The sequence below is a fragment of the Varanus komodoensis genome, unplaced genomic scaffold (genome assembly GCF_004798865.1).
Source record: "Varanus komodoensis strain SLA01 unplaced genomic scaffold, ASM479886v1 scaffold1, whole genome shotgun sequence".
Classification (NCBI taxonomy): Eukaryota; Metazoa; Chordata; class Lepidosauria; order Squamata; family Varanidae; genus Varanus; species Varanus komodoensis.
This window is the reverse complement of record NW_025335268.1, coordinates 9250340-9274819: the sequence shown is the minus strand read 5'-3', so window position 1 is coordinate 9274819 and position 24480 is coordinate 9250340. Positions and strand designations below refer to the sequence as shown.

At 38.9% G+C, this 24480-nt stretch overlaps 1 protein-coding gene across 6 annotated transcripts in view; it reads left to right on the top strand.

Annotated features, from left to right (window-relative positions):
• LCLAT1 (lysocardiolipin acyltransferase 1) overlaps nt 1–24480 on the top strand; it is a 103573-nt gene that overhangs the window by 38663 nt on the left and 40430 nt on the right. For 5 of the 6 annotated variants that reach the window (XM_044437850.1, XM_044437761.1, XM_044438023.1 and 2 more), the window contains 3 exons: nt 10391–10537; nt 14307–14423; nt 14518–14544. In XM_044437850.1, coding sequence (XP_044293785.1) covers nt 10391–10537; nt 14307–14423; nt 14518–14544 — 291 coding nt within the window. The remainder of the gene's footprint in view (nt 1–10390; nt 10538–14306; nt 14424–14517; nt 14545–24480) is intronic. The other variant, XM_044437931.1, reaches the window with a different exon arrangement.

Here is a 24480-nt window from a genome sequence, read left to right as displayed (position 1 = left end):
CTTGCCTCAATTTTTCTTAAGTGTCATTTTGTTTTAGTAATTTACTGAAGGCATAAAATTAAAAACCCTGTTGCTTCTAAGATACTGCTGTCCATATATCAGAATCTGATGATCTACTGTTGATTTGATTTACCCACTAATATTATTAGCAATCACATTTTTCTGAGCCACTTTTAAGAAAAGTGGTGCATTGTACATACTAAAGTAAAATTTTTGATACATTCTATTCAGTGGATGCTCTTTTAACCTTTTCTCTTCAGAAAATATTGTGATAGCAGACAGTCTAATCATATCTCTGTGTTATTTTATGGTCTTTGCTTTTTCACTGACTTGTGGGATGCATGATACCGTTCACTTATCACTTAACTGGTATAATAAGAATAAAAGCTCTATTGGATAGTGTTTATCTTTGTTCTATTACCACTTAAAACTAAAATAACCTATTAGCAAAACTCGGCAAGACAGACAGTGTATCTCTTGTCATTACTGCAATTCATGAGGGACAGTCCCTTTAGGTGCAGAAGAAAATCCCTATCAATCATCACGTTAGAATTATGCTAGATCATTGTTTTTCTGGAAAGGTCTTGCTTTGAACAGGTCTGTCAATTATATTATTGCACATTAAACCCCTGGTAACATTTTCAGGGGAGTATGCCCCACTTGATCCAGATGGTGGTAGTGTGAGAAGAGCTAAGCAAATGGAAATGACGGCACTGCAGAAATATAGAGCTCAGGTGGTTGTGGTATGCCTTTGGTGGCAGCATCCCAAGAGCCTAGTGATAAAAGACCAGGCATTCTAGCTTTTAGGCATATCAGCCTGACTTGCACCAAAGGATCAGTTGCCTAATGCTTTTAGTGAATGGATGGTCCTCACTTGCACAAGAGTGTCGTTCATTGTGTAGGTTGTGTAGGTAGGGAGGAAGTTATCTGCTGACCATTTGTCCTAAAGCCAAAAGTACCTTTAATCAACTGGAAGTTGTACTAAGGGAATTTCCTCTTGCTTTTAGAACCAGATAGAACTGTTTGGAGGTAATGCTGTTCAAATCTGACCCATTTCCTGTACAGGTTGCTACAAGAATATTTTTACTAAATATAAATGAGTCCACACTATAGAAACTCAGCAAGTAATAGGTTTGTTCTATTGAATATCAGATCATGTAAATTATCTGCAAAAGCATAAATTTAATGTTTTAATGATTGTAAGCCGTCTGGAGATGCCATGCATAAGGGACGGCATACAAAAGTTTTAAATAAATAAATAGGTTGCATCCAGACATGGACTATACTTAGAATGGACCCATATCTAGGCCCTGTTTATCTCAATGAGTCTCCTATAAGTATGATTATGTCTAGAGCCTGCCCCTCATGCCATTTATGAAGTTATTCAAGGTGAAACACTCTGGAAGGAGAACTTTCTTATAATCTTGCAGTGTTTGTTATTCCTTGACAACTACGTTCATTGTGACTTTTTAAAAAGTCTTCATATGGTGACCTTAGCAGGATATTTTTGCATATTAAGTTGAGTTTTGGCCTTTCTCACAAACCTGACTAGCAAAGATAATATGGTATAAAAATTGTGTAGTTAGACTTTGGACTGTTTTTCCAAGTTACACATAATAACTAGGCTGAAGAAAGGTCAAGTCCATGGCTCCTTAGAGGGAGATAACTTCCTGCATTGCAAAAGATAGCATTTTAATCAAGGGTCTTTTTTTTTCTTTTTTGTTGGGCATAGGCCTTTGTTATCTAAATGTATGAATAGCTTGTTGGTTTGCCTTGTGGATTGTAGGCAATGAACTCTTTAAGCAACAGGGACATGTGATGTCTTCCAGCACTTTCATCAAGAGCTGTCAGACTTAATTACTTTAGGGTTATTTATATTAAGTAGCAGCTTTGGGAGCATGTGCTAGAAAGTGTTCTTTGTAGTGTTATCACTCTTGCAGAATTGTTTATACCAGAAAGATGCATACCAGATATTTTTTAATGTATGAACTTTAACCTTGCTCTAAATTTATGCTGAGAAGGGGGAATAAAATGACTTCTAGACAAATACGCAGCTTGCTTATATGTAATATTTTGTAATTCTGTTCATTCAATGTTAAAAATTGACATTTAAATAAGACCTAGTTAAAATAAGACTATTTAATGGTGTATATTTTGAAAATAAATGACTAAGCAATTTTAAGAGATTACAAGGCAATCTAGGGATGCAGGTGGCACAGTGGTGGCACAGTGGTTTAAACTGCTGTGCTGCTGGGCTTGTTGATCGAAAGGTTGCTGGTTCGAATCTGCACAACAGGGTGAGTTCCCATTGCTCCGTCACAGCTCCTGCCAACCTTGCAGTTCGAAAGCGTGCAAATGCAAGAAGATAAAAAGATACCACTTCGGTGGGAAGGTAACAGCGTTCCGTGCACCTCAGTGTTTAGTCATGCTGGCCACATGACCATGGAGACTGCGGACAAACGCTGGCTCCCTTGGCTAGGAAACGGAGATGAGCACCACCCCCTAGAGTCAGGCATGACTGGACTTCACGTCAAGGGGAAACCTTTACCTTTTTTACCTTTTACAAGGCAATCTAGATCAAAGTTTTGTTTCGAAAAAGAACTCATCTAGTCTTTTAGATTAGCATGTCAAAATATTATGTCTTTAATAAGTATGTGAAATTCCATATCCAAGCCCTTTGGGCAGTTTAAAATGCTAAAAAGACCCTTATATCTACAGGGATAGTTTCCATGCCCTCCTCCCAGCAGATGCCTGAAACCACAGATAATAGTGAATACTATATGTGCTATATCTTGTGTACATATATATTTCTTCCTTCACAATTCCATGTGAAGATCTGTTCTTACCATACATTCTAGCAACCTCAGCATATGATCTCTTTTTCTTTCCCTTTTAAATCAAGAATTTTCACTCAAAGAAAACACTTCATGATTTCTCTTTGGCAATTTATGACTTCTCTTTAAGACTGAGGTCAGCCTAGGTTAAGTGAAAACACAGTAACTGAACCAACAGATATGGGGGTCCTGCTGAACTCAGTATAGTTGTGCTTGCTGAGCAAATGTGCCAGATAATTCATGTAAGCAAGCCAAGCTATCTACAAAAACCTCCCTGGTTTACATCACTCCACACTGATGTCTTGCCCAAAACTGCAAACTATATTTGCTGCGACTGTTGGATACAAGCCCTATATTTTAGGCTGATTTATCTCCTTTATGAGGACATATAAACTTTGAAAGCTAGATTGTATATAGTGACAGAACAAGAAGATATGATATGCTGCAATATATGTGATATATACGACCTGCTGAAATGTGTAATGAATAAGATTTTGCACAATATTTCAGGCACTGTAATTGTTGAAATGGTTGCAGTAGTTAAAATAATTTTCCTTTCTTCCAAGTTAAGGCTTTACTTTCATTCAGGGGACTCTTAACTTTTCTTCAACTTTTCATGGGAAACTGCAGTGGGTACTACCACAAAATTCCTGATCAAAGAATTGCTTTAGGTCCGTCATGCCTATGGATCTCCCCTGCAGAGGAAAGCAGGATGCACTCCAACGGAGCAAAGCTCAGGGAGCCAAGGTTCCGTTTGGATGCCAGGAAGCATTTCCTGACAGTTAGGACCCCGAGGGTGTGGAATGGGCTTCCACGAGAGGTCGTTGAGGCCCCATCGGTGCGGGTGTTCAAGGATATGCTGGACGTGCACATGGTGGGCATGTTGTGAGCGGAGCCAGCTGGTGCCAGAGGTCAGACTAGATGGCCCGGGAGGCCCCTTCTGACTCGCTCTGTTTCTGTGTTTGTATGATCTTTGCCTGTGTCTTGTTCAGCAACAAAAGCAACAAAAATATTTTTTTTGTGTTGGACACCATGGTGCCTTTGTAATAAGTGATTGTCTAATTCAAATAATTGCTGGCAGTGCAATACAGCAAATGCTTATTTTAAACACATGCTTCTGCAATGTCTAGAAGATGTTCCAGTTTAGGAAAAATTATTACAGAGATAAATTTCCTAATGGAACAGCACACTCTTTAAAATTATTTACCTCCATCATAGTACTTGACAGTCACTTCCTATAATGTAGTAGATTGAAGACTTTATATTTTTTCAGTATAAGGGTTGGTGACATGTAGACCTCAATATCAAATGGATACTGATTTGGATATTTGTCCTCTTGTTGAAGCACGTTTATAATTGTTAGAAAGTTGTGTGCATTTCCTACAAATCCATCCACATATATGGAGGAGGAGGGTGCCTGGAGGTTGGAGAGTCCTTTGGGGGCACCAGTGCATCTTCCAACTAGGACCACATGGGGAACTCCCACTTTAAGGTAGAAATTTACCATGATACAGTAGTGTTTTTAATTTTGGCAATATGTGATTACTACAGCCAGATGAATTTACATCTTTTTTTAAACTAAAGCTTTTAAAATGGGGCAACATTTATGTACACAGTGTTGTTTTTTTATGGCATGAGCTTTGGTTATTACAGTCATCTTCATCAGCTGCACAATCATCTTATGGCAGCAGTTTCCTGTCTTTCTGGGTTGGTAGTGCACCTGGAATTTTGTCATGGGGACTATCAGAAAATGGTGTCCATTTATGACATAACTGCTCTGTTGTGATCAATAACAAAATACCTCTTTGTAAAAAGGTTAAGAGGCTAAAAGACCAGTAACTTATCTAAGGATTTGAATAGAAGATAATGTGGAGTCAAACTCACACTAATTTGATGCCCTAGTGTCATGCCCTACCAGGAGGAGGAATCTTCAGGAGAAGAGAGCCACCACAGCAGGCCCCACCACAGCAGGGGTTGAGGCTATAGCTGACTGCCTTCTAGTAGAGGAACAGCCAGGCCCCTCTTGGGCAGTCCATGAAATTCCTCAAGGGCAGGACCTGGAGTCGGCGAAGGAATTCACGCTATAGAAAGGAAGAGTTGTCATGGATTCAGCAGAAGTTCAAACAGCAGTCTGAGTGTGGAGCCTCTCATAAAACAACAAGCTGACCTAATTAGCCAGCTGCACTGATTTACAGCTGGCTATAAATTAGATCAGCCAGAGCTTGAATTGTTACCGGCGTCTTTGGCTTCGTTAAGATAAATCAGATACCTAGACTTTTGGCTTGCTTCCTGGACATTTTTTTGGACACCCCTGCCTGATTTAAACACTGGACACACAAACAAGCCTTGACCTTCGAACTGAATTGACGACTCACAGGGACTCAACATTTGTGGGTAAACTGTTGAAGCAAAATCCTGAACATGTTGCAGAGAGGGGATTAGGGCTTAAAATATAAACTTTTGAACCTGAAGTTCCATCTTGTTTAGGATCATTCTAAACAAGCCCATACCTCACTCCATACAACCAGCATGTGTTTCTCTCTTCCAGGTTTACCTCCACCCCCATGTTCTCATGTGCACATACTTACAAAACACCCTATCTAGGTTGCCCTGCAGGCGTCTCTCTGATTGTTCTCTGCAATCTTCTTTCCCTAGCTCCAGCCTCTCCATTTCATCACCCCAGTGTATCTTTTCACATCAGCTCTATGCTGATCTTCCCATCTTTCCCCAGTTGATCTGATGCTCTCTCTCAGCTTTCCTAGTTTCCAGGAAGTGGCAACAGCCTCTGTCCCTTCCTCTTTATAATCATTTTAGGTAGGCGGGAGAGCTGCAAAGTGAAGCATCAATGTCCAGTTGCCACACCATCTTTGTTTTCTCAGAATAGGCTAAATTCAGTGTTATATGTATCTTGCAGCATGCTATCAGTCCCCCTCCCTAATCCCTCACAGCAGGTTTGGAGAGGAATGAAAAGCTGCAGTGAGATAGCTAATTCATTGTTTCTAGGAAATAATGATAGCAAATGAGTGGAGGCCAGCCCCTCAGTTTAAAAAATTCCCAGACACTCAGAAAAACAATTTCAAAATTCAGTAACACAAAGGTATCAATAGGGTACTTTGCAGGCTAATGTGGATACCCCCAGGTATCATATTATTTATCATCACATTATAGGATTGGTAGCCTTGTTTGTAGACCAAGGATACTGCAGTGACCTGGTTTACATGTAATAATAATCCAGAGTCTGCTTGAGTATGGACTATTTTTGAATCATTTATTTTTGTTGAATCATTGGTTATCAGTATGTGAAAATCCTACATTTAGTTTGTAATGGATTGTTTGTTGTTAAGCCATAGTTAAACCCTAGTGCAGTGTTCACACATAATGACAGACCATGCTTCAATGATAATTTACAATTCAATGACAACTTAAACTTTGGGTTGTTGTTATGTATGAATAAACCAAATGTTTCTGTATGATAATCTGTATAAGTCATGTCTTTCCCTCTGATGCAAATAGGAGCTTCATACGCTGAATAGTGATGGTAGTGTTTTTCAAAGTGACAAAAGATTAATGACCCTTGATCACACATGCAATTCTTCCAAGTTTATTTGCTGAAACCAAAGTACCTCCATCACTATGGAAATGAAAGTATGCTACGTTGTTCTCAATTTCTCTCACTTCCTCCTGCCTCAGCTCTGCCGGTGGGACAGTCAGATCACTGCCAGGCCATTTGCCATGGGTGTGTGACGTCCCTTGACATATCAGAGGAGTCCTGTCTGGTTGGTATGCAGGAGGCATTGATGAGGGATTCTTGATTGTAAATATTTTCAAAGCTCAGTATGTTGTTAAGAGACAGGACCCCACACCCTCAAGAGTGGCAGGATCTTGATGAAATAGTAAGGACCACCCAAAATTTGTAGAATTCTGACACTTATCCTCTTTGGATCCTGTCTATTGTTGATAGCCTAAGTACAGCCGAGGTTTGGTAATTGCAGCTGTAGGAATATGCATTAGAATTCTCCCAAACTGGTAGAACTTTTAATCTAGAATTACATGTAGTTGTAGAAAAATTACATGTAGAAAGTTATAGATGGTTTGTAAGCCGTCCCGAGACACCGAGGCATGTGGTGACGGCATATAAAAGTTTTAAATAAATAAATATGCAGAATATGAGTAATAGTTCAAACTGTGGAAAAGGATAGAGATGAAATATGTTATCAAGTAAGTTGTCAACAACTAAATTGAAGACCAATGTTACAGAGTATGGTTAGCAAATTCTATACATGTTAGAGACTTGTCAGATGCCAGTGTCTTAATGTTAGCAGGCCAGAATCTCAATGCTGAGTTCTGAAAAATAAACAAAGTTGTGTGTGTGTTTTAAACACAATTTTTAAACTGAGAATCACTTTGTATATGAATGGAGGTCAAACCTCTTTGGCCAGTTGATTGACTGAAGGTTGCATTGTTCAAGTAGTGAGATGAACATCAAGGCTAACATTGATTGCATGGTACGTTTCAAAGAAATAATTTGTGCACATTTAACAGAGGTTTGGTTTTTAGGAGTCCTCACTTCTGATATGATAGTCTGCTTTTTAAACACTAGTGCCTAATCCAATCGGCAGTGAGGCCACCACAGGAAACCACAAACCATGCACCATTTTCTGCATGCCATTTTGTTGCAGACTGTGGCTATAGAGACAAAATCGCTTTCTAAAAATTAAAGTGGATTGAAAAATTTGAATCTGAACAACTGCTGGATGGCATGATACAGAGACTTGACTGACAGTGAAAGATATCAGTGTCTACTGAGGGGGAGTAGAAATGGGGAAGGATCGAGATGCCCGACATGCCATGCTGTGTCACACCTTGCCTTTCAAGATCAAACTCGTGTATAATACGATAGTTTCGGTACTTCATGCCTAAATTTTCTTATGTATTTAGCCCGTGTGCGTGTGTCACACATAAGAACAATAAGTCATTTAGCATTTAACCTGAATTAGAGAAGGAAAAGAGAAGTAATGGGTTGCACTTTTTGTAAATTTAAAGAGGTTGTTTAATTTAACAGGGTGTTTAATTTTCTGCTCTGGTTATTTTATTGCTGGGTTTATGCTATGTACTTAATATGTTCTTTCATAGCGGTTTTAAACTATTTGATTAAGGGTATTTTATGATTTTACATTTTGTAAACCGCCAAGAGTACTACATTGGATAGGTAGTATATATTTGTTGAAAATAAACTGCTGTTTTTTGTCAAAAACCTTCTTTAGGCAATAAGCATGAAGAATTTTTAATGAGAGGAAATGTTGCATTCTTTCCAATTAGTGTAATAGTCTCTACAGCTATTAATACATCCTCAAAATCTTCAGAGTGTTGGGTGACCCTCTAGAGCATCTAGGAGTGTTGGGGCCTGCAGAGAGAAAGAGAGAGGGTCAAATCCCATTGTACAAATAGATGTCTACTCATCTTTTTTATGAGGAATAGCTGCAAAAACTGGAAATGTTCAGCTTAGAAAAAAAATAAGGGGAAACATATAGAAGTGTTTAAATTATGCACAGAATGAAGAAAATGGAGAGGGAGACAGACAAGAGAAAGTACTTCTTCACACAACATATAGTTAAATTATGAAATGCACTGCCATGGGAAATAGTGATGGCCACAAATCTAGGTTTACAAAGAATTGGATGAGTTCATGGAAGTAGAACTAGAATTACTATGCCTACTAGCTTTACTGGCTATGTGCTGTCTCCTTCAGCAGAGGTGGCATGCCTGCATATACCATTTGATGAGGAGCTTGGGCAGCCAAAGATCTTGCACACATCCTGCTTGCATGATCCTGTGAGCAGTTGGTTGCCACCATGTGTATGGCATGCTGGACTGGTGGACCTCTGCTCTGATTCAGCATGGCTTTTCTGTGTTTTTACTATTATTATTGTTAATAATAATAATTGTGAGTTTCTACACAATAAAAGCAATTATAAGAAAACATAAAAAGAAAAATAAGAAATAATATGATAGTTTCTTACATGGAATTTGAATGGATCAATTTGAATAGAAGCATATGAATGTATGTTTCTACTTAAATATGGAAGAGAGCTACTGCTATTAATTAAAATGTATATGAAAGTTTCAGTAAAGGTAGATTAAATAATTATGCATTTATTCATTCATATGTGGCAGCTAAATACTGCCTGTTTATATATTGAAAGTGTTGCCAAATCCTCAATCTATTGAATTATCAGAAGTGACTTTTCATCCTTCCAGTGTTCTAACAGCAGTCTTTTTACTGTCAAAGGGGTACAGAAAATCTGTCTATGTTAACTCCCAAGAAATGGGTAGATAGTTAAGTAGAACATTGGCATTAGTTTTCTTTGCAAAGTATCCATATTATGTTCTTCTCCTCAAAAGAGGCAACTGCTGAGCATTGCCAAAACATTGTTTAAAGAAACAGTAGTTGTTTTACACCTCCAAGTTTTAGTTGTTTTAGATCACCCTACATTAAAAAGAGGTTGTGACATTAGGATTCACCCATTGTGTCTATTCTCTCGAAATGTTGTATTGTTGAAGAAGTGACCTGAACTGCCTTGGGTTGCAGTGTTAGGGTTTATCTCTTTATAAAATGTCTTTGATGCCTTTCCATAGTAACAAACAGTCATCTGACGTCCACCATACATTCAAAACAGTAGCACTGTAAATAAAACTGGCTGATATATAATCAATAAATGCCATTTCAAATAAATATAACTCATCTACAGATGCTATGTAATACAGGGGCCAATCTCATATACCAGAGCAAGGAATTTCCCAAATTGGGTGCTACATTGGAGAAGACCCTGCTCTACACCCTGGTATATTAAATAAATAAATAATAAAGGTAGAACCCTGTTTTATGTTGTTGTTCGACTTTCACATACCTAGTGCTGGGTGTTCCTAGCAGGGCATAAGGAGCATCAAAGACAATTTTTGCCTCTCCCCCTTCCTTTATGGAAGTTTTCCTCTAAAAGGGGCTTCTGCAGGGTGGAGCTGGAGCTAGAGAAGTTACAGCATTTATTGCATCCTTACATCCCTGCCCACTGGAACGTAAGGTCATCCAAGGTCACTCTGCAGTGTAAATTTTGCACCAATGGGAAGTTGATTTTGCAAGTGGAAATTAGTTGACCTAATTACTTGAGTTTCAATTAGGATCTTGATTTAATGATTCAAATATGCAGATATATGTTTAAAAAACTGAATATCAATTATTTGGAAACTTAATCTGTATAGTTTTATAAGTTCTGAACAGCTGATGTTCTGGCTTCTGAGGGGCTGGAAAATGGTGGAAAGTTGAGAGCAGCAGAGGGATGGTGCAAAAAGACATGACACAAGACATGTTGTGCCACACATTTAATTTTAAATTGCTCAGATGTTCTCTACTTTTTGGCATGTGGTTTGAAAAATTTCTCATAGTCTTAGTTATACATCATAGTCATTTTTAGTGTAAATTACTGAATAAGAAATACATAAGGATAAGAAGCAAAACAGTTCCAGTACTATGTTTAAAAGATTCATTAAACTTGTTTTAGGCTGGGCCATGCAAGTTGCTGCCTTCATTTTCATTCAGAGGAAATGGGAAGAAGACAAAAATCATTTTGAAAAAATGCTGGATTACTTCTGTGACATTCGTGAGCCACTGCAGCTTCTCATCTTTCCTGAAGGAACTGATCTCACAGGTACCTTAAATGATTTGTGCCCCCTACAATCTTATTGTAGAAAAAAATGTAGCAGGGTTTTAAAAATTGTACAATGTTAAAAGTAAGTTCTCTCAGTCATACATTGCAAGTCTTAATAAACATTTTATTATATGAATAACATTTTATCTTTAAAAGCTCCTTGGAAGCCACAGTGGATGAGACTTCTGTTTTCTTTTTCAAGTTATTTTTTGTTTCAGTAAATCAAATTTTAAAAAGATGAATTGGCTACAAAGAACATTTAATTTTTAGAAATATTTTCTGCACCAAATAAGCCATTCTTGGGATGACATTTGCCCATGGGAAGTGGCTTTTATAGCAAATTTGGTCATAGTTTCGGTTCCTTGTGGTTTGTATAAGCAAGTGGTTTGAAAGTATGCTCTGGAATATATTTGAAGTAGTACATTAAGTTCTAAACCGTTTCAGTCACAGTCCGGACACTAGAACATTAGATCTTAAATTTTAGGTAAGAATAAAAATGTTATTTTTTTCCATAAAAAGCTCTATGAACTACTATACATTCCAGTTTTAGACGGGGCACTGAACATATATATGGTGTTATATAGAAAATTTAATATTGTGGGGCTCACATTTGGCCCAGCAAGGATAATAGCAAAAATTACTTCCGCTGCATTCCGGACTCTGAAGGTACGGAAGGGAGAAGAGACAATTATAACAGAAGCAGGGTGATATGATTGGAGGCACAAAAGCTATAGACAGGGCCATACCTAACTGTGCTCACAGACTTTAGCACAACAGGAGGTAGCAGTCAAAACCAACCAGAAATGAGCATTTCCGCTTGTTTCCAGAAGTGCATGTTGTGAGACCTGTGGTTCCCACTTGTGCAACAAAATGAGTGAAAATGCAGTGACAGCACTAGATACTATCCAGTGATATATCAGGGATCAGCATATGAAGAAAACAGATATGATAGACAATGGGAAGGCTAGTCTAGGAATTTTTGGAAGGCCTTCTGCATGATCTGAACAACTATTCATATGCAAGTAGAGTTCTGGACAGACGGACAAGGGAAGGCTGAAGAATATAACAGTGAAAGGTGTTGATGGAGAAGAAGGCTGGAGTAATGGCATTGCTAACTGATAGAATGAATATCGGCACTGAGTTGAAAGCATGAAAAGTTCCTAGTTGATTGGGGTGGTGGTGATAATGGATATGGAGTGAATAAAGCTTGAAAATGAAAGATAAGTGTATTCCAGTTTATATTAAGGTTGAGATGGCAGTCTAGGAATCACTTTTTCACCTGCAGTGTTTCTCCGCATTTCTGATTTTAGCAGAGCAACAGTTTATCTACCCAGCAGGGCCTCTGATACCTTAGAATTTATCAAGATGTACAATGGTACCAGAATTCTGCTGGCCAGGTTGCTAGGTAGTTGAAGACTATTTTTGCCCCCATCTTATATGTGAGAGCCACGAAGTTCAATTATTCTTAGAGTGTGTTGCCAGGCAAAGCAATGCTGTGTAACAGAAGGTAACAAGTGGCTCTTCTACTTCTACATGCTCATTCACAAGTAGAATAAATAATTAACCAAATTTAAGTGTTGCCTCCTGCATATGACAGCTGGACTTGCATTCAGAAATAAATTGAAATGCTGAAATTTGTTTCTTCAAAACTGATGAAATAGAAGGGAAAGTACACATCCTTATGATAAAGATGATCAAATTCTGTTATGATTTTCCCTAGTAATGTCAAGAATTTATGTTGTTTCCTAACACTACTTCTGTTTTTTTATGCAGCATGAATCCAGTTTGAAATGTTTACAGTAAAAAAAAGTTTTTTGTTTTAAAAAACTGTTCTTATTCTCCCACTTGTTAATATTTCATGCTTTATCATTGCTTGTTACCTTTTCAGGTTATCTAAACATGGCTATTTTTAATGCAGAGATTAAAAGACTATGAGATTTGACTCTGACTTCAATTTAGTGATTCAAAAGACAGACCTATCCTGCTCAGACTGATTTGCCTCAGTAGTGTTAAGATTGCTGTACCACATAAATTATAGGCATGAGCTTACACCTGCTAAATTGAAGAAAAATCATTGTTGTGGGTTTTGTGCTACCTTTTTTAGAAAGTCAACTTTTTAAGAAAGTCAACTGCTTGTAATGTTTTAATTTCCTAGTAGAATTTGGATGAAATCTGTATTGGTAGCTGCCCCTCCTGATTGTATGAGGCCTGCTACATTTCAAATGAATGGATGCAGTTCAAGATTTTGAAATAAACATGCACACTCAAACACACACACAGAGGAAAAGGAGGAAAATACAGTATCCCTGTTTGTTTTCCTCAAAATGAAAGACAGAGCAGAGATTGTCTTGTCATCCTAAATAAGAAAGCTACAGAATTTCAAAAGGTTAGGTATAATAGTTTTTGTGCAAAGAGAAATCCTCAGATTGGAGTGGGGGCAAAGTGATTTGCTCCTGTTGCCCTCCTTCTGTGGTTTTTGGGAAAGTTTGTATGAAAATACCACTCATCATAGAGATGTATTGAAGAGAGGAACCTGGGAAGTTTTAGAAGAATAGGTGTGTGGACTAGAGAGTTTTTGTGACTGAAAAACAGTTTAAGCCTCCCCCCCCCCCCATATTGAAGCCTGGTAACACTGGAATAGTTATCTCAGAGTTCCATCCTTGCCCTCCCCAAATGCACAATGATTTGTAGAAAACTCACCCTATGAGAAGGTGGACTTGTTAGTTATGCCCCTTCCCCTGTAGGGAGGATGCTAATTGTGGTGACACAGTTCCTCCCTTTCCAAAGAAAATTCTGAAGGAAGACTACTGAAGGATCCAGCTTTGGTTTTGGTGATAATAGAAGAAAGTCCATTTCATCTCAGGAAGCCCAAAAAACAGTCCAAAGGGATTAGGCTGAACCTGATGTATGTATGTAAGAAACATTCCCTGGAAAGGATAGGACAATATGAAATGTCCAAGGGGTACTGAATTTTGTTTGGAGATTTATTTGGGAGGGGAGTGGTGAGAGTTACAGCAATAACACTTTACAAATTAAAAAGGTGAAGACCTGCTGCAGATATCAGGTTTCAAAATATTGCATCTGGCTTCCACTGTTCCTCCTTATAACTATTGCCTCTGTATGTCAGGTTTGCTAAATATTCTAAATGCTTCCCATCCATAACCTAGATATTGTCCAAATATAGTACCTGTAGAATTTTTCTTACCTTGTTTGTTCTAGTGTCTTAGCCCAATCTGATGTTCATTGAGCAGTTGCACTGTAATTTGCTTCTGTGTCTAAATGACTGTGCCTTGGGGTAATAGCAGCAGTTCACCAAGAACTGCTAGATCTCTGTTCACTATTTTCCTCTGTCTGCTTGCCTTCAACAAATTGCTGGAATAATGTTCTATATATAAATAGAATATTTACATAAAGTTCCTGATACGTCATTCTGCAAAGGACCTTGGATTTTCCTCAGGTAGTGTTACTAGCACAACTCACAAAATCATTGGGACTAGCTTTGGTCCAAAGCTGTGGAGCTCACACACTACATCTTTGCCAATTATAATCTGTACAATAAGAATGAGATTGGGGACTAAAGATTTTACATGTTTATGTAAGGAATCAAAACAAGTATTATTTCATGGCATTATTAATCTAAAGGAAAGCATGCTCTTATAATCTCCTTGATCCCTTGCTACAATGATGTGCTCTGTGATGCTAAACTCTTCTAAAGCTTAGCCACTACATTGATTTTAATCAGTGTTTTTTGTGCCTTTTATCTTCATAGACGACACCAAAGCCCGCAGTAATAAATTTGCTGAAAAGAATGGACTTCACAAATATGAATATGTCTTGCACCCAAGAACTACAGGCTTCACATTTATAGTAGAACGTTTAAGAGATGGTAATGAGACATTTTTTCTTCTTTTTAACTCAAAATAACTTAGATAAAGAAATGTTATTTGTTCATTTTCAATTCTTTATATCCTGCTTTTCAGGTAAAATTCTTTCTTGGCAGCTTGCGGGTAAGTCAAAAACACACTAATACAAGCCACTCTAAATCAACCACTTTAAACCAACTCATAAAGATCCATCCCACAGAACAGCTGAGGGTGGAAAACCCTGTTGGGGAAGGGATGGACCATCTGGCTGGAGCGTGAAGCAATATTTTTGTGATGGTCTCCCTCTTTCTCCTGGAATCCTTTGAACAGGGTCAGTTGGTGGCTAATGGTAGCATGTGAGAAGGGGACAATCCCAATGGAACAGGTTCTGTGATCATCTTTGATCAACTGTCTGGCTCTCTCTCAATTACTTTCAAGAAGTTCCTCCCAAAAAAGCTCTTTTAAAATAAACTGTTGTAAGTGAGAAGAAAAATTGTTGCATACTCTTAAGAAGTGAGGACACTGTTTATTGTGATTTGATAACATGTAATGAAGATGCCAGGATTATGGTGTATTAAACTGCTTCTATGTTCTGCTGTGAAATCTGCATTCTGATGCAAGAAAACACCAACCAAAGTTGGTCTTGGGGCAAGCTGTACATTATATGTGAATAACAAAGCTTAGATTTAAAAATAAAAATGGATGTAAAGCAATGATATACACTGTGGTGTTGAAGAGATAAGGGGAAGCGTAACAGTTTTCTGCTCAAAATAACATCCTTCCAGTGATGTTCCCCATGAAGTCTCAGGTGCATATTTACATCCAAAAATAGCCAGGGATCATTCAAAGTATAAAAGTGGCTGGTAGAGAAAGATTTATACTTTTCTCCCTTACTCTGTAAAAAGAAGTAAATGTGCATCTTTAAATGTATAATATTCAGTCAGCATTCGATTTTTATTTCAAGGCTTGCAAAGAAACTAACAAATAGGGAGCTCCTCTGCTGGAATCCACTGATTAGTCATTCTGACTACTAATCACTTTTTACCTATTCCATATTTTAGCTTGGAATTGCTTTCTATTCATCTCTTTTATAAAGATACATTAAATGGTAGATCAGGGTTTTTGGTGGACTTCTGTTGTTCTTAGCACCATAGTAATAATGATTACTGATTATAACGAACAGATTATAGGGACCTCAGTTGGCACAGAATGGTCATGCTGTGATCTCTATTGATCACAGATATGCTAGAGCAGCAATATATAATATATATTGAAGTTATGGCTGGGATTAATGTTTTTGGAATCCATTACTCTAGCATCTGTGGGCTTCTTGCCATGCTCAGCCTGGCCCTGAAAAGCAAGCCAAGATGAGAAGAAGTTCACAAATGCTTGCGTACCCCTGGTTGCACAACTTGCAACCTCCCCTGTCAAGTGCAACCGCTCACAGAGTGGCTGCAGGACATGGAAAAAGGGTGCTCTTTGTACTGGATTCTTGGTGAACACCCTGTGAACAGTGGACACACTCACCAGGAACTTGGACTCAGGGCCATGGTAAAGAGGACCAGAATCCAGGGAGAGAAAGACAGACTCCTTGCACATCCCTAATTGAAATGGAAAATTGTCAGGGAAGTCCAAGGCAGTCACATTTTACTCCAAACGAGGAAGCTTCTTTAAAATGAGGAAACAGATAAAAAAAATTAGTTAGACAATCAAGAGATTAAATTCCTTCAAAATATGGGAGGTTACTCTAAATCAGGGGTCCTCAAACTTTTTGACCAGGGGGCCACTTGAAAGGTGCTGGTGCTGGGCACAGGCCGGAAAAGTGGTGCGCGTGGGCCGGTGAGAGAGCGGGGGTGGCGCGTGTGTTCATGCGCGCTGAAGTGGGGGCTGGGCGCGCAGCAAGGCGCTGGCAGGCGCACGCGGCAAGGAGAGGGGAGGGGAGGCAGGGGCGAGCACGCGCCGTGAGGTGGGCGCACGAGGCAGCAGTTTGCTCGTTTGGAGATAATTTTCTCACTGCCTCCTGTGCAAAGGGCAAGGTGGGCAGCGGCGGGCATGTGTGGGGGCGCATGCGCAGCGGGTCGAAATGGGCATGGCAGACCGGATCCGGCCCCCGGGCTGTAGTTTGAGGACCCATGCTCTAAACTGTAATAACAGGAGATCAGCTAGAATAGAGACCATAAGATATGAAAGGTGGCACCAGGTCCAAGAAGTCACTAGCCTGTTTGATGTGAAGTGTCAAGGAAGGTATTAGTCCTTCAGAAAATGGAAGTTTTGCCCACATGAGGAAAACAAAAGGGAGTATGAGCTTGTCCATGCAAACAATAAGAGATTCAAAAATTACCTTGAGGCACATGTTACTAATAACATCAGAATGAACAATGAAGAATTGTTAAACTTTTGCACACAGGAAGCCAGCTAAGGAAACTATTTTACCAGCAGATGACAATGGAGTTAAAGAAGGACCAGAGGAGGATAAGGTTATCATGGAGAAGCTGAATAAGGTCTTTTCATTCCTCTACACTGACAAGGATACAGAAAAGATACCTGTGCCTGAGCTGCTGTTTTCAGGAAGGGTGTGTGTGGAACTGAGGCAAATAGTAGTGACTAAAGATGACCTTTTCAATCTTATTAACAGTTAATAAAACACTGGGTTCAGTTAGTATCCATCACAGAGTTCTTGAACAACTCAAATATGAACTTGCTGATCTGGTAACAAATTTGTGACATGTCCCTAAGATCATTCTTTGTTCAAGAGAACTGAAGAATGGTGACTGTAACTCCAGTTTTGTAACTGGCCTATAATTATCCAATCTGGATAATTATAGGTCAGTTAGTTTAAAATCCGTTCTGAAGAAATACCATTGAAAGAATGAGTCAAGGTAAAACTGATATGCATTGAGAAGAAGCCCTGTCAAAAAAGAATCAGATGGTTTCTGCAAAAGTAAATCCTGTCTCACTAACATTTTAGAGTTCTGTGGACAGTGGTATTTTGGTAGACATTGTTTATTTGGCCTTCCAAAAGGCTTTTGACAAATTCATAGTGGCAATCCAAATTATTTAAGGTGGTTTTTAAAAAAAGGGAACTGCGAGGATTTCTAGAAGGTTCTCATCAAATTGGGGAAATGAAAATAGCAAATGTGGTTCAGTGGAAGCAAGTGTAAAGTGATACATGTTAGGTCAAAAATTCACAACCTCAGATACAGGCTAATGTTATCCGAGCTAACAGTAACTAACAGAGAAAGAGATTTTGGGGGTGTGCTGGGTCAGCTTGATTAAAATGTCATTGTCCAGGAATTGTGAAAAAAGGCAAATTCCATGTCAGGCATAACTAGGAAAGGAATTGAAAATAAAACTGCCAGTATCATGTTCCCTATATACAAATCTGAGGGGCACCAAACTTTGAATGCTGTCTATATTCACCACACCTAAAATGGATATCATACAGTTGGAATAAATGTAATAAAAGGGAGCTAAAATGATAAAGGAGCTGAAGCAACTCACCTTAAAGGAATGTTTATACCATCTGGGATATTTTAGTTTAGGTAAAAAGGCAAGTGAGGAGGGAAGACCTATAGAGGCATACAAAATTATTCATAATGTGGAGAGATTAGATAGGGGGACATTTTTCTCAGTCTCTAATAATGCTAGAACCTGGGGTCATTCCATGAAGCTGACTGGTAGGAAATTCATGACAATGTACTTCTTGACTTAGCACATATTTAAACTCTGGAATTTGCTGCCACAAAATGTAGTTGTGGCCACTAATTTGAATGGCATGAAAGGGGATTAGACAAATTCATGAAGGATGGGGCTGTTGATTACTAGCTATATGCTGCCTGCAATGTCAGTAGCAATATACCTACATGCACCAGTTACTGGGGAGCATGGGTGGGGGGTTGCTCTAGTGCCTTGCTTGTAAGTTTCCCATGGGAAGCTGATTGGCCACTATGTGAACAGAATGCTGAACTTGGTGGACCTGTAATATGATCCACTGTGGCTCTTCTGTTTGTATGAAATTTCACCAATCAGATGCTGAAATGACCATCCATTCCCTGATCCAAAGGGAAGGAGAAATATAGATACCATTATGTCTTTTTTATTCTATGTCATCTAGTGTGAAATTCTGTGCTAGTATCTCTCCGTGATGAGATAATGTATTGGTCATTAATTGTGTTATTTTTTGAAGTGATCCTAGCCTATGTAATACATCAAAAGGGTTTTTTTTTTTTTAATTAATGGCAGTAACTCTGTGAGCAGAACCTGACAGAGACCGTAAGTAGGGTACCGTTAGAATATTGGAAGGAGCAAATGAGCATCAAGTTGAAACGAGTTGATCTAAAATACAGACATGGCCTAAGAATGTGGCTTTGTCTGACTACTACTTGGCAGTGCATGTATTCAGGTCAGTTTGTTCAGCCAGTTTTAAAATCCAGGATGATGATTTTTGTTGAGAGGTTCAGTGTGTGCATAATAAAGGAGTCTTCTGAATGTTCTACCATGAACCGAGATTCCTCTTTACAGCATCATAGCAAGTAAATGTTGGAACCATTTGTAGTGTTTTCATGAAAGATACCTTTGCTTATGTGGTCTTCTTGAATGAACTCATCACCAAGCCATTACATTCTGACAAGCAGCAACGATAAAAGTGCATTTTGAAGTTAATCATAAAGTAGTAATTGAATTGGTAATTACAGCCTTCAAAGAAATTTGTATTGTGTGTGCATGTGCTGTTCCAGGGTAATTAATTCCTTCACATCCTCAATTAAAATGATGTAAGAAATGCATTTGCTGCCCCAGTAAGTATCAACTAAGGTTCATGCCAGCCTGAAAGATGACAGGATTAAGAACACAGGGAAAGTTAATTTTCAAGTTATTGTAAATCCTTCAATATCATACCTACATTTTGCAAACTTTTTACCTTCTTGTGCATAGATGACAACTTTAAATGCCTTGTGCTTTTCTGTGAATAAATTTTGACTCATGGCAGTTTTCCATTCCTCAGGCTGAAATACATTCTCTTCAGGCATAAGTACATTATTTTGCTCCAAAAATAGGTCAGTAGCGAAGGGGGAAAATGTCATGAGAAGTTTATTTGCTCTTTTAACTTTGCAAAAATTAATTTCATTTGTCAAGAGCTCTGATTAATCTGTATTGCAAGCTGTCATATGAATGAATTACCTAGTATAATATAAAAGCCACTGTTATATGAACCGTAAAAATATTAAGAGAGAATTTGAAGTAATAACCTTCAGAAGAGAGTTATACTCACCTTTTCCTATTGAGTAGTAGCGAGGAGCTCACTGAGGTAAGATATTGGACCTTACTTCCTAGTTCCCCCCTTTTTTGCTGAGGTTTACTTCAGCTTTATTCATATTAATATATTTTCCTAAGCTTAACAATGCTTTTTAATAAATGCTTCACCATTAATCAGCACTTTCACTGCTGTGATTTTGGTTTCTTATCGCTATTAATGGACTTCACAAGTCTAAGGAATGTTCTTCCCACCATGAGGACTATATCTTCCTGTATTCTTCCCATCCAGGCCCCTGTACAGGAATTGTGTGATTAAGCCTTTGCAATTCCTTTGAACATTTCTTCTAGCACAATGTTTCACATGCATCTTTTTTTTCCTGTCAGCTTTCTTCACTGTCCAGCTTTCACACCCATACATAGTGATGTGAATGATCTTGGCCTTGGTCTCCGCTGAAACATCCTTATTCTTGATTATCTATTCTAGTTCCTTCATTGCTGCCCTTCCAAGTCTGTTATCCTCTCATATTTTGGCTGCAGTCTCCATTTGAACTGATGACTGAGCCAGCATATGTTAGATCTTTCACAATTTTCATTTCTTCATTGTTGACCTTAAACTTGTGTAATTCTCCTGTAGTCATGATTTTAATTTTCTTAATGTTCAGCTTCAGTCCTGCTTTTGCATTTTCTTCTTTAACTTTCCTCCAGAGTCATTTTAGTTCATTGCTCTTTTTTAGCCAGTAATATGAACTTACCTGCATAGCATAAATTCTCTTCCAGCAATGTTCACTCTGTCTTCCTCTGATCCTAATCCATCTTTCCTTTTGATACACTCTGTGTGCGGATTGAGCAGATAGGGAGATCAAATACACCTTTGTCTAATTTCTTTGCCTACAGGAAACCATTCATCAAATTCTGATCTAATATTGGCTTCTTGTCCATCCGCAATACTGGTTGCACATCAGGACAATCAAATGCTGAGGCGCCCCCATTTCTTTCAGAGCTCTCCATAGTTTTTCATGATCCACACAGTCAAAGGCTTTGCTAATCATCTTTGAAAATCCTTTGGTGCGTTCCAGTAACCAACATATATTTGGTATCAACTGCCTGTCCATTTTAAGAACCCAGCTTGAACATCAGGCATTTCTCGCTCCATTGAGGGTAAAATTCTTCATGTTAACACCTTTAGTATCATTTTGCTTGCATGGGGAACTAGTGCATTGGTCCTGTACTTGCTGCACTCTTTGGCATATTCTTCCTTGGAAAATGGAATGTATATTGAATGTTTCCAGGACATAAGCCATTGTTTTGCTTTCCAAATTTGCAGGCATATACTTGTCATGATTTTGTCTGATTCGGTTTATGCAACTTGGAATAGTTCTAGTGGCACCTTTCCTGTTCCAGGTGTTTTATTCCTTCCAAATAGCTTTCACTTCATTTTCTAATATTGCAGGCTCTTCCTCATAGGATTCCTCTTTGAAGAAATCTGTCATCCTTTTATCTCTTCTGTATAATTCTTCTGTAACCTGTTTGCAACTCTTGGTCTTGCTGTAGAGATTGCTGTAGAGTTCATGGTCACTACAACAATCTTTCCCCAGGCTTGTTTTGGCAGTGAAAATACAGCATCTCTATCTCTTGCTTCATTTACATAATATATTCAATTTCCGCATTGGCTATCAGATGATAACCATGTTTACACTCGATTGGTTGTTTGCTTGAAGTAGATATTTGCAAAAAGTAAGTGGGTAGCTTTACAGAATTATGTGAGGCCTTATCCTGCTTTTCTTCTGAACCCTAAGCCACATTTCCCTACAACACTGGATTCTGATTTGTTTTCTGTTTTTGTGTTTTAGTCACCTATGATTATCAACATGTCTTGTTTTGGTATGCTATCAATTACCTCTTGGATGCCTGCATAGAAGTTTTCAATTTCTTCTTCCTCAGGATCTGTGGCTGGAGTGTAGACTGGAATGATGTTTTCTGAGAATTCCAAATGACAATATTCAGTTGAATGTGCATTATAGCTGCTTATTCCTTGTGATCCACTTTGCCTCCTAAGAGAGCCAATCTGTTTCTTCTGTGCTTGTCTTTTCTGGAGTAAACAAGTGTCTGTTTGACTGAAAATGTCCACTTTGGTTCTCTCACACCAGGTTCTGCAACGTTTAACCATTATATTTCTTGCTTTACACTTCCCAGTTTGCCTTGATTCATACCTCTCATGTTTCATGTTCCAGTTGTATGTGTTGTAAAGCAATCAAGTCTCCTTTCACCTCTGTGCTTGTCAGCCACTAGACTTCCTTTGGCATTGAGCTAGTTAGCAACAGTGCTATTTGTACTTGTCCTTTGCCATTCCCAGTAGCTGGATGAGTGCCTTTTAACCTAGGGTTCTCACCTTCTGGTAGTATCTCTTGTTCCATTTTGGATTGCTTCGTCTTAGGGATTTCAAGGTAAGAATTATTCAGAATTGGTTTACCATTGCCTCCTTCTGTGTGGTACTAACCAGAGTTAGAATGAACTGCACCTCTGTTGTTTGTGAAAGATCTTTTGTCAGTGTCACCTACAACTGCTGCTGCTGCCCATACCTGCCCTTCAGAATTTTCTTCACCATCACCCCATCAGCATTAGAGATATCCATTCTATTCTGCTGATTTGATTGTTACTCCTGAAGTGAGTGGATGCCTCTTAGTCTGGGGTCTGCTCTTGTCATGATCTGGGCAGCTCCAGAACTCCATTTTCTGAGCAAGCACCAGAATAATGACTCTGCTAGTTGCAGGATTAGTCCCAGACAGTGCTGCAGCTCTCAGAGCTTTGATGAGGAACATCTGGATATCCTGTAAGAGAGTAGGCTCTTCCCTCCAGAGGCCTCCTCAGCAACACAGATCCTCCTGAATGCTGTAACTTGTTCCTTGCCTGATCCTGTTTTTGCCTTGCCTTGCCTCACCTTGTCCTGCCTTGCTTCCTTCCCTTGCCTGCCAAACCTTGTTGTTTCTGAACCCCACCTGGCTATCCTGTCCCTGCTCCTTGCTTTTTTAGACTTTGCTGTTGGACATTGGATGGAGCTAGATGTCGCTTTGCCTTGAGTCCAGCTGCCTGGGTCCCAGTGCATCTGCCTTTTGTCGTGCTTCCTATGCCCTAACAGCTTTAACCATTCTGCCTTGGATGACCCTGTTAAGAGACCAGCCTAGTCTGCCTTCTTGGTGGCCTTGTTCTTGGCTTCTCTGACATTCTCCAATGTCCTCACCTCGTTAAGACAGAGAGAGGGTCTGAGATATAGATACATATATACCCAAATACTTTGGTTCTTTGGTAGCTGCCATAGAATTTTTTAAAATATAATTGTTAGGTCTCCCTTTATTACTGAGGTGCAGAACTCAGGCCTGTGACAAAATTCAGCCAGGCTGGAATCCCAGTCCAATCTCAGATGCCCAAGCACTCTTCCCCTGACCCCTTCCTATGACTTCTGGTGTTTTGATACTTGGATACTTTCCAAAGAGTCAGCTTTAACCAAATTACTGCATGCTGGTCTTTGGGGTATTTTGGCTCTGCCTCATTTGCCTTTAGCCCCACCCACCCCTGGAATTCCACCCTGGAGAGCTTCTTCAGAATTGAAACAACCCTCTTTATTGGAAGGGTTCAGCAGTGTGCCTCAGGCAGCGCACAACAAAACTGAAGATGAATCTAGGAATAAATTTATGTGTAGCCTGTAATAGCTAACCATATATGAACAGAAATTGAGGGTGGCTCTTTTGTGTGGCCATCACTCCCAGTGTGCTACTGCTGTCTCCAAGCAAGGGAGAAAAAGGCATGAAGAGTACTTGGTGTCAAAGTTAGAAGCCTAGCGTCCTATTCCCATTTATGCTATGATGCAAGTCGTAGGGAACATAGTACAGTTGTCTGGAAAATATCCTCAACATATTAATGTTCCTATTCTTTAATCATGCATTGACTCATGAATTGAATAGTTAAAGGTAATGCAGGTTATAGTCCTAGATCTGAATCCATTTTTGGCCCATTTCTCAGAGTATTTAGTAGCCTTCTGCTTTTCATATACTCATTTGAACATATAGACTCTCCTATTAGCAATGTGCTGGAATTGGTGGCTTGGCATACAAGTGCAGTGAAGTAATAGTTTATATTCCATTATGTTATTTAAAGGAAATTAAGAGCTTGGTATTTGCCTCCTTAATCGCCCCTGCAAAAATGAGTCTAAAGAAACTTTTACATGAGGGTAGGGCAGTGGCTTAGTGAAACAGCTAACAGTGAAATATTATGAATAGAAGGACCTTTAGCCATTCATCTGAGGTTCCATTGGATCCATGCAAGTGATTCTAAAAAACTCAGTGTGCCAGTGCTTGCAGCCACTTAAAACATTGTCATTATTGCATCTTCAAAAGCTGTATTACCTAGAGCTACTTGTAACTGTTCTACTTAACTTGCAGTATTTGCTTGGGACTGTCATTTTCATAGCCTGATTTATGACTTGCACAGGTGAACATCAAGAATTTATTTTCTGTTCAAGGAAGTCTTGGGGTCAGGCTGTTAACATGCAGCAGCATCTCCTGTGAGATGCTGAACATCCGTATCACTGTCCTCCAACACCAGTTTAATAATTTGCATGCTTGTGTGCACAAATGAATGGAGTGGAATCAGTAGCAGTTCATTCAAGAGAATAATTTGAGCACAAGTACAAAACTTAAATAGCCATTGAATATTTATGATGATGGGTGGGCATCCTCTATGAAGGGCACTCAAAGTTGCTGAAATGGAGAATCTTCAGAGAAGTTAAATGAGAAATGCATTTTTCCCAAATACTTTCTGTATGAAACTAAA